Source organism: Onychomys torridus, chromosome 1 (assembly GCF_903995425.1).
Source record: "Onychomys torridus chromosome 1, mOncTor1.1, whole genome shotgun sequence".
NCBI lineage: Eukaryota > Metazoa > Chordata > Mammalia > Rodentia > Cricetidae > Onychomys > Onychomys torridus.
This window is the reverse complement of record NC_050443.1, coordinates 15,257,319-15,268,497: the sequence shown is the minus strand read 5'-3', so window position 1 is coordinate 15,268,497 and position 11,179 is coordinate 15,257,319. Positions and strand designations below refer to the sequence as shown.

General features: G+C 47.4%; 1 protein-coding gene across 1 annotated transcript; it reads left to right on the top strand.

Annotated features, from left to right (window-relative positions):
- Window positions 1–1,911: 1,911 nt before the first annotated feature.
- LOC118569368 (cytochrome P450 2A8-like) lies at window positions 1,912–10,922 on the top strand. Its single transcript, XM_036167139.1, is given in 12 exon segments — window positions 1,912–2,091; window positions 2,305–2,395; window positions 2,398–2,475; window positions 4,638–4,663; window positions 4,665–4,791; window positions 5,452–5,612; window positions 6,769–6,945; window positions 8,185–8,326; window positions 9,397–9,584; window positions 10,152–10,292; window position 10,684; window positions 10,741–10,922. Coding segments are annotated over 12 exon segments (1,494 nt in total).
- The last annotated feature ends 257 nt before the right edge of the window (window positions 10,923–11,179 follow it).

Genomic DNA, 11,179 nt, shown 5'->3' with positions numbered 1-11,179 from the left:
ATCTCTTGATGACTATGGCCAGCTCATCTCACGCTCTCACGTCTGACTCTCCACTCCTGTGTATGTCAGTAACTGCCTACCAACATCGGCCTCTGCTCATGTCTCTGTTTCTCTCTCTAGCTCTCTGGGCTTCACTGTTGATAACATTATTTACTTCTTATACTCAGTCTTTATTTTTTTCATATTCTTTGAGCTGCACATATTTGTATTTGTCCTTTGATTATTTCAAATATGTTTATCTTATTTATTCTTTCCTCCCAAAGTATCCAGATCCACACCAGCTCTCCTACCCATTCAGCTCTCCCTGTGTCCTCTTTCAACACTTTTTATCCTATTGTTTTATGTGATGAGTGTTTTGCCTGCAAGTATGAATACACACCATGCACATTCCTGGTGCCCACTGAGGTCCCAAGAAGGAGTTGGAGCCCCTGGAAGAGGATTGCAGACAGTTGTGAGACACCGTGTGGATGCTGAGAGTGGAACCCAGGTCCTCGTCTAGGGCCACAAGTGTTCTTAACCTCTAAGCCATCCACGTTCACTTGGTGCTTCCCATATACTCTTGGATGAGTGGGTATTCTCTGGAGCATGGTCAACATAGCGAGCCAGCCCCTTAAAGAACACACAGCTCTCTCCTTCCCAGCAGCTCTCAGCTGCCAATGCCTCCTCAGCTTCATATCCTGTGAGCTGGTGTAAGTAACTGCACATAGTTTCTAGTTTCATGAAGACTCGAAGCCTTTCATATCCCACATTCACCATATTCACCTGCACGGCCTTGCATCTCTCTGTCCTCCCCTTCCCCACACCTGCTGGTCTTCTTCCCTCCTCTGGAACCCCCTCTTGATCCCTGTGGTGTCCAGTCTTCTGTTCTCAACACCTAGACCAATTAAATGTCTCTGCACTGATTTTTTTTTTCGTCTACTGTAAAAAGAGGCTTCTATGAAAGGCTGAGCGCAGCCAGGGCTATAGGTATAAACATACTTTGAAGGCAATTAGTCACTGTGACCATTGTGTGAGCAATTCTACAATCTAATTTAACTAAAAACTAATTGGGAACTTTGGGGGCAGTTGTGGTGGTTGGGGACTGGTATCACTGCTTTGTTAGACCAGGTCAACCTCTCTGCCAACTGCAACTTTCACTGTTTTCCTTCCAACTCTGTGTAAGGTTCCAGAGACTCTATGTGACTCTAGCCTGACCCCCCTTCTTCCCAACATGTGGGCTTTGGAAAATCTTGGTTATATGGTTATACGGTGTCAATCATGGCCTCACTTTGCCACTTTCTTAAAGAACTCTTGGTACTGGGAGACTGTACAGTAGCAAAGCTAAGATGGACACCTGAACACAGGTTCTGACTACAGGATTCTACTAGACATTCCATATATGTCACTTGCCAAGAACTCCACACCCACATGTCTGGATCCTCGATTCACCCCACATCTTCAGATGGTGACCCTGGAATCTCCCCTCCTAATATGGTTAACCTATGTGCCTTCTCACAAAAGTGTCTAATTCTACAGCAAGCACGTCCTGTGCAATCCAAATTGGATTCTTTCTAAAACCCCAAATCCATGTCTGTGAAGTCCTTTCTCTATTTGAGACCCTTCACCCTCTATTTGGGCGCTTTCCCTGTAGATATAAGTATCTCTTCAATTTTGGAAGTTTCCTAATCCGCACTCACATTCTCTTACGCAACCCTGGCACTCTTTCTTCTCTCCTAGAATCCACTCCATGAAAAGCAGCCCAGAGGTTGACACCTCCTCCTCCTTTGCTGCTGGTGTCATAACCAAGGCAGTTGCATGGCAGGGCAATAGTTGGGAGGAAATTATTAAACAGGAGCCAACATCTCACCTCAGCCTAGAGTATAAAGGCTCACTGTCCCAGATCATCACCTGCCTGTCCCTCCCACTGCCACCATGCTGGCCTCAGGGATGCTCCTGGTGGCTGTGCTGACCTGCCTCAGCATCATGATCATAATGTCTGTGTGGAGGCGGAGGAGACTGTTGGGAAAGATGCCTCCGGGACCCACCCCATTGCCCTTCATTGGGAACTTCCTGGAACTGGACACAGAGAAGTTTCGTGACTCTCTTTTAAAGGTAGTACTGGGCAGGGAGAGGGGTGAGTTTGGGGTGCGGAGCATGCCCTGTGTGTCTGGGGTTCCAAGGCAAGAAGATTGACTAGGTCAGAATGCAGACAAAGGAAAGGGGGCTTAGGGGTGTGATAGCCAGTTCCTAATGCATCCCAAGTACCTGACGTCAGGACACTGGCAGTTCATATGACTTCTATAGCTCCTCGAATCACTCCCTCAGATCAGGGAGCAGTATGGTCCTGTGTTCACTATCTACCTGGGGTCTCGTCCTGCTGTGGTACTCTGGTCCTGCTGGGGTTATGATGCAGTGAAGCAGCTCTGATCGACCAGGCTGAGGAATTCAGCGGCCTTGGACAGCAAGCTTTCCTGGACTGGTTCTTCAAAGGCTACGGTAAGGGTGACAGCAGTGGGGGGGGATTAGGCCAGACAGATGTGTGGCTGCAGGTTCCATAGTCTTCCCCAACTCACCTGCACACTCCAAGCTCTTTCTCTGGTCTTTGATCCATTTGCCTGTTTAATGCTAATTTGCTCTGTGTACCTCTGAATTGTTTTAGAATTTCTATATCTTATTCTCCCTGCATTTCTGTGTTTCTATTAGTGTCTCCCTGATTTCTCTTGCTGGGTATCCCTTCCCAGATCTTACAGACTTAAAAAAATTTTTTTTTTAAAAATTTTTTGGTTTGTTTTTTTTTTGAGACAGGGTTTCTCTATATGACAGCCTTGGCTGTGCTGAAACTCCCTCTGTAGACCAGGCTGACCTCCAACTCAAAGATCCATCCATCTCTACCTCCCAAGTTCTGGCATTAAAGACATGTGCCATCGCTCTCTTGCCTATTTGTTTGTTTGTTTGTTTTGTAGCTGAGGATTGAACCCAGGGCCTTGTGCTTGCTAGACAAGTGCTCTATCACTGAGCTAAATCCCCAACCCTTGTTTGTTTGTTTTTAAATAAAATGGTTTGCTTTATTTCTCTGTCTGTCTGTCTGTCTGTCTGTCTCTCTCTCTCTCTCTGTGTGTGTGTGTGTGTGTATCTGTGTCTATGAGGGCCAGAAGAGGTCATCAGATGTCAGAGCCAGAGTTACAGGCACTTGTGGAATTGGGAACTGAACTCTGTTCTTAGCAACAGCAGTTGCTGACTGCTGAACCATTCCTTCAGCCCCAGACTATGCCAACTCTTTTTAGTCATTCTTCTCTCATATAATACATGCCAACCAAATGCTCCCCTCCCTCCATCCCCCCCAGTCCACTCTCCACAGCCCCCCAAAACCCACTGCTCCTCTGTTTCCCTTCAGAAAGGAACAGGCCTCCCAGGGATATCAACTGAACTCCTAATGCCTGCTGGGATCCTGTTTTGTAACTTCATCCCAGAATCTCTTCAATTAGTCACTCTTAGCAATGTGCTTGCTCTCCAGCAACCCCTCCCTCTGTTTCTTCTTCCTCTGTGAAAACCTTACATGATGTCTGTTTTAGAGACCCATGTCTCTAGACTCTGCCTATGTTTCTCTTTATCGAGTTCAGTTTAGAATCAGTCATGATTTTTACTTTTATTTTGTTTTTTGAGACAGGGTTTCTCTGTGTAGTCCTGCCTGCCCTGGAACTCTCTGTAGACCAGGCTGGCCTCGAACTCAGATCCACTTGCCTCCACCTCCTGAGCGCTGGGAGTAAAGGGCACACCACCACACCCAGTTTAGTCAACAATTTTAAAATCCATCCAAATCTCATGTCTTGTGATCCTCTTCCTTCTTTCCTTTAGGTTTTCTCCTTGTCTCTCTGTGTTGCCATCTATCCTGACACAGCCTCTCACTCTCTCTTTAAAAAACATTTAGGGCTGGAGAGATGGCTCGTTGGTTAAGAGCACTGACTACTCTTCCAGAGGACCTGAGTTCAATTCCCAGCACCCACATGGTGGCTCACAACCATCTGTAATGAGATATGGTGCCCTCTTCTGTATACATAATAAATAAATCTTAAAAAAGAAAACATTTAATAATTTTGTTTTGTTTTTTGAGATAAGGTTTCTCAGTGTAGCCAGGCTGGCCTCGAACTCATAGAGATCCACCTGCCTCTGCCTCCTAAATTCTGGGATTCAAGGCTTGTGCCCCCACTGCCTGGTTTAATAATTATTTTTATAGTCTTTATATTTGTTTTACCTGCATGATGTCCGTGTACCATGTGCCTTCCTGGTGCCCATGGAGGCCAGAAGTGGGCATCAGATTCCCTGGAACTGGAGTTACAGACTTCTGTGAGCTAACACGTGGATTCTGGGAATCAAACTCTGATCAGCTAGAAGCTAAGTGCTCTTAACTGCTGAGCTGTCTCTCCAATCCCTCCTTCTTCCTTTTACTGTTGTCTCCGTGTCTCTGTCTCTGACACTCACTCTGAATTTGGATCTTTCTCAAGTTTCCCAGCTTCCTGGCTTCCTCCTTCTTCCTTTTACCCACCCCTCTCATTCCAGCCCTTTGCCCAACCACATACCCTCCAGGAATTTGTCAGAGGTACCAGCTTGCCCAAATATACCTCTCTAACCTCTTCCTGTGCTTGTGTTTGGCTCCCCAGGTGTGCTGCTGAGCTCCGGGGAGGGGGGCGTCCAAGCAACTCAGGCGCTTCTCCATCTCCACCCTGAGGGACTTGGGCTTTGGCAAGCGTGGCATAGAGGAGCGGGTCATAGAGGAGGCGGGCTTTCTCATACAGGCCTTTCGGGACACAAATGGTAAGGTGGAGGGTCATGGAATACATAAGAGAAACAGCAGATTCTGAAGAGTTACGTGTCGATGAATATCTAAATGATCTTACTAAATAAAAGACACGGAGCCAAATACAGGGGCAAAAGCCGTGGAGAGATCAGGGAAGTAGGGAAAACCACCAGCCAACCTTACCTCACCAACTCTGCAGCTTCCAAATGCGAGTTATTTCCTGTCTACCCATGCACATATGCCTTGTTGTCTGTTTTGCTTCTGCCATCTGATTTACATCACGTCCTCTTCCTGCCCAGCTCTGTCACTTTCTGTCTGTACAGACCTCCAGACCCCCATGGTTAACTAGTTCTGGAATTAAGGCACGTGCCATCACGCCTGGCTCTGTTTTCAGTGTGGCCTTGAACACACAGAGATCCTGCCTGCTAAGTGATAGGATTAAGGGTGTGTGCTATCGCTGCCTGACTTCTTTATTTGTTTATAATGGCTGGCCTTTTCCCTCTGATCTCCAGGAAAGCTTTACTTATTAAAGCACAAATAAAATATCACCACAGTTATGTGTTGAGACAGACAATGGGGACTTTGGGAAAGGCACCCAATCTCTGGTGCTAACACTGCCACCAGCTGGGCCCTGCTTCTCCAACCCTCTTCCCTTTCAACTCTGGCCCGACTCCCAGGTGCTAACATAGATCCCACCTTCTACATGAGCCGAACCGTCTCTAATGTCATCAGTTCCATTGTGTTTGGGGACCGCTTTGATTATGACAACAAAGAATTCCTGTCTCTGTTGGGCATGATGATGCGGAGTTTCCAGTTCACAGCTACTTCAGCTGGACAGGTAATCACTTCGAGCCTCAGCTGGAACCCCTATGAAATCCTCCCACAGAATCCTGGCATGGCCACCAGTGCCTTGATTGGACATCCTTCTCTGGACATGACCTCCTCAAATATGCTCCCATCCTGGACAGCTAAACAATGAGATCAAACCCTAAGAAAGGTACCAATACGGAATCCCCATGGCAACTGATTATCTCAACAGATGCCAACCAAACCAGAGTGTGCAACTAGACACAGCTCTTCCATCCAGCCTCCCTTCTGGGGCAGGTGTCCCCTCCCCAGTTCCCTTAACCCCTGACAGCTGCTGCTACCGAGCCCTTCTGGACGACTTCACACACAGAGAAATGGACCCAAATTTATTTCCTACCACCCACTTTAAGTGGCTTACAACAGCCTGAACTCCAGGGGATCCAACATCTTTAGTACCTGCAATCATGTACACACACACCTATGCAGAGACACATACACATAATTTAAGTGTCACAAATGCTTTTAAAAATATCCATACAAGGGTTACCTGTTCAGTCCACATAGATAAGTGAAAATCCAAACAGGTACCTCAGCTGAGATTCCAAACACACAATGACCTGGATAGGTTAACTACACACACCCACAGACATGTTCTCTAGCCAGGGCCATTCAGTGAATCTCACGGGAGTACTCTAGGCAATGCACTTGAACACCTAAATGCTCACACCCGAGTTTTCTCCACCATGACACCGGCAAACAACCTCACTTAATGCCTAGACACATGCACGGCAACCAACAACCCAAATGCAAACAGTTATCTGGAAAGCTGTGCCAGCCTGGTCTGTCTGAGTGCCTAGCCACTTGTGGGGTTGCCACAACAGACCTACCCAACAATGACACACCAAGATGTCTTTCTATCCAACCTCAGCTGAATACGTACATGGGTTTCTGCCTTTATCAGTTTTTACCCTAATAACTGGTGCTGCAGATACGCCCCCCCGTCCATCTTACCCAAATTTGTGGATAAACCCACATGGAAACATAATCGTGTTCCCTTTAACCAGCAACTAAATACCTGGGAAGCGGAGGAAGGTTTTGAAGCCTTCTCTGCTCTTTCTCAGGTCCTATTCTCTTTGGGTCCTGATGCTGACAGCTGTCCTCCCACTGTTTCCTCTCTCCCATCCCAGCTCTTTGAGATGTTCTATTCAGTGATGAAGCACCTGCCAGGACCCCAGCACCAGGCCTACAAGGATATACAGGGGCTGGAGGACTTCCTAGCCAGGAAGGTGGAACAGAACCAGCGCACCCTGGATCCCAATTCCTCCCGGGACTTCATCGACTCTTTTCTCATCCGCATGCAGGAGGTACTCCCAATAGCTATTGGTGGATAGTGCAAAGCTTAGGGTTGGGTGGGGCAGGAGATCATGCATGTTAGCTCCCAGCATAGTAATCCTCACCCCTCTCGTCCTGATTTGCCACTCACCCAGCTACTGAGCCCTTATGAGAGGACAAGTGAATGCAAACATGCACACTAGCCACTCCCACAGCGCCACCAGGTGCCAGGCGCTGTTTTTCAGTGTTTGACAATACTCACCCACTTAGAACCAACCCTGGCTTGGGAGCACATTCCACTGTGCACCTAGGTCTAGAATTAGGAAAATGCAACCCAGAGACGCTAGGCTGCTTGTCTGGGGACAGGCTGCAGGGAGCAGGGGGTTCTGGCTGAAACCTGGTCTCTGTGGCTCCAAGGCAGGGTCCTTTACCAGCATTGTCTCCAATCTCCCCTACCCTGGTCCTCAGATAACCCATGTGAATAGGTGACCGGGCTTCACAATGTGATCACAGAGGGGCCTCAAGTTCACATGTATGTCCATTCCCCATCTTTAAGAAATAAGATGAGGATTTATGTAATCTGCTTTCCCAAGGATCGAAAGTGAGGCTTGGGAGAGGCGCAGGGGCTAAGAGTGCTCACTGCATAGGTGTGAGGACCATGGGTGCCTGTTATCACAGCACTGGAGAGTGGAGACATGTGGATCCCAAGAGCTTGCTGGACAGTCGGCCAGGTTCAATGCCAGACCCTGTCTCAAAGGAATAAGGCAGAAAATGAGAGAAGATACCCAATGGTCTCCTCTGGTTGCCTCATGTATATTCATGGGTATGGACATCCACATGCACACACGCACCCACAAATAATCAGCACACACACACACACACACACACACACACACACACACACACACACACACGAGAAAGAGTTAAGATGCTTCCACTCCAAATTCTGATTTTCCATCTCATAGGAACTGCTTCTAAGTTTCATCGCCCCTTTGTCTCTATCCTCTCTTTCTCTCCCCTTTCTTACCTCCTCCTCTTTCTCTCCTCTTTTTTAAAACATCAACTAAGTTGATAGCAAAAGGACAGAGATTCACCCAGGGAAAGACCAAGGAAGAAGTTCTTGGGAAGAGCCATCACCAGGGGAGAGCTGGTTGATCAGGGTCTCTCTTCCCACCTTAATATGAACCTAAGATAAGTGAATCTAAGGGAAACTTCCAGTAGTTCCCCAAGGAGTGATAACAGACTCATCATAAATGCCCTTCTCCCTGTAGGAGAAGAAGAACCCCCAAACTCAGTTTCACATGAGGAACCTGTTGACAACCACACTGAACTTTTTCTTTGGGGGCACAGAGACTGTCAGCACAACCATGCGTTATGGCTTCCTGCTGCTCATGAAGAACCCTCACATTGCAGGTAAGGCTACAGAGCACAGGAAAGTGGAGGCTGCATACCCCCACCCCCAACATTCCAGAAATGGGCTACCCTAACCCCAGTTCTCCCAGATCTATGAGTCCTCAGAAAGTCAGGAGGAAGACTGATGTGATAGAAGTCCACTTGTTAGTGCTGATCACCATCTGATCAGCTGCTCCAGGTTCTTACCATCTTCTTCTGAAGAAGTACAACACATGGCAAAGCCTTGAGGGATTTTTCCAATTCAAGGGGAAAGCAAAATGAATAGCTACACTGCAGAGGAGCAGTGGGCTGAGCAGGATTTGCTGAGGAGGAGCCCTGGTTATTGTCTAGGGTTTCCATTTGTGGGTTCAGGAAAAGGAAGAGTTGGTTGGTAGGGGTAGGGTGTGGGTGGTTTTATGTTTTGATTGATAGGCTTGAGTTATGTAAGCCTCTGTTAATTAGGCATGTCATTTTAATGCATGTAGTTTTAATCACAGTGCATGTAGTTTTAATCATGGGCATGTCCAATCACATGCAGGCATAAGATGGTAAATGGTCGTTTTCCCTAAAAGTTCACTCAAAGATCAATTTGCTTTACTTAGCACGCACCTAAGACCTGTTCAGGCTGGATTGATCCACTTGCTCTAGTTCTGGGATATGTTCAACGATGTTGCTATAGTGATGTTCCAGGTCATTGGGATGCATGTAACTTGTTTAGAGAAGGGTGTGTCTGGAGCGCAGCATCAGTGGGGATCCTGGGGTGCTAGTCTGTCCCTGCAAACTACCCATCTTAAGCTGAGTCTCACTAGCTGTTTTAAACATGGTGAAGGCCTGAACCAATTTGTAAACTACTCTCCATCATACAAGGTCCCTTACCTGTTATTCTCGGGTCATTCTGTAAGTCTCTTTTGCAAATGCATGTGATTCTGGCCCAAGAAGGTTAATGGAAACTTACTCCAGCACCAAATATGGCCAACATCTACTGCAAATGATCTACAAGATGCCACCCATAATTCCACATTACCATTTGGATTTGCATATTTAATCTATATTCCCTTTTTAAGACACATAAGCATATCTTCTCTTCTCAGCTAAGATGCATGAGGAAATTGACCAGGTGATTGGCAGGAACCGGCCACCCAAGTACGAGGACCATTTGAAGATGCCCTACACCGAGGCTGTGATCAATGAGATCCAGAGATTTGTAGACGTAATTCCTTTAGGTGTGCCTCGTAGCACCACCAAGAACATCAAGTTTCGGGACTTCCTCATCCCCAAGGTGCTGCTCTGCCCAGCCTGAAGGAAACTTCAGGAATATTCCACACTGTCCTTTCTTCTCAAACAAACATTTGCTCATCATGCCCTTTCAGCCGAGCTGCTCAGAGTCTCCTGGATCCTGGGTCTCCCTCAGATTGTCCAGTGATCAACCCTATGTTTAGCAAACTCCTGTTGTAAGGAACATGAACCCATTTCTCTAGAACTTGTTTCTTATGCTGAAGAGTCTCCTGTCCTCTAAGCATCCTGCCAAGGCACACAGTCCCTAAGCATCCCAAACCCTCTGTGTCCGGGAGTGTGAACCTCCCAGTCTCAGGACCTCCTAAATTGATAGGCATGAGCTTTCTCATTCCCCAGCAACCTGTCCCAGGAGACACAGAGTCTGTGTCGCTCCAATGACCTTAGAAAACATGAACTACAACTTCTCTAAGAGAACCTGTCCCAGGGATGTTAACCTCACATTCCCTGATGCTTCGCCCTCAGCTTTCTCCTCTTCCTTCCAATCCTGTGAGCTCCGAGGGTGCTCATCTCTCATCCGGCCTCATCAGTCCCCATGGCTCCTCTCTTTCAGGGCACGGATGTTTTGCCCATACTGAGTTCTGTGCTGAAGGACCCCCAATTCTTCTCCAACCCCAATGACTTTGACCCCCAGCACTTTCTGGATGACAAAGGGCAGTTTAAGAAGAGCAACGCTTTTGTGCCCTTTCCATTGGTAAGAGGGCCCTGTTCATACCCACAGGCCTAACACTTCCTGGCTCCTCTCTCTGAAGTGTAGTGTTGGTCCTGTCTCCAGTTTGGAATTTGCTGTTGGAGTCTGCCTTCCAGCCAACCAAATGCAATTTCCTTGTGGACTCAGGCCAAAGGAGAGGCATGATCAAACCCCTTTCAGAGATAGGAAAAATCAAGGCTCAGACAAGATTTAGTAGGCGATAGCAGAGCAGCCATACTTGAGAGTCTATTAGTTGGAGGGGTATTTAGACTTCTCATTGTGCCAGCTTGTCATGGGTCATCCCCCCAATGTACAAGGGATACAAAGGCTCAGAGACATCCTTCAGACTACAGTGCTGCAGGCCCTTGGGGAATCCAGCTGTGGCCTGGCATAGGGTGAGGTGGCATGACAATTGGCTTCACTTCCATCCTCTACCCCTTCTCTTCTCCAGGAAAGCGATACTGTTTTGGAGAAAACCTGGCTAAAATGGAGCTCTTCATCTTCTTTACAACCATTATGCAGAACTTCCACTTCAAGTCTCCACAGGCACCCCAAGACATAGACATGTCCCCACAATATGTCGGCTTTGGCACAATCCCTGGAAGATTCACCATGAGCTTCCTGCCTCGTTGAGCAGGAACCCTGCTGGTGGGAGACAGTGAGCCTGTCCAGAAAGAGGGAGGGGCTAATGGGGTGGGCCCAATGGGGGTGGGGCTAATGGACAGCATGAAAATTAGAGGGAAATTTGGGGCTCGATGTATTACACCCCGAGAATGAACTGAGTAGAGTGCTCAACTTCCTGAAGACAGGTTCTTCAAAGGTGGGATGAGAGACTGGGATACCTGTGCCTAGTATCTGAACACTGATTGTAATAATTAAAGCTATTGTTG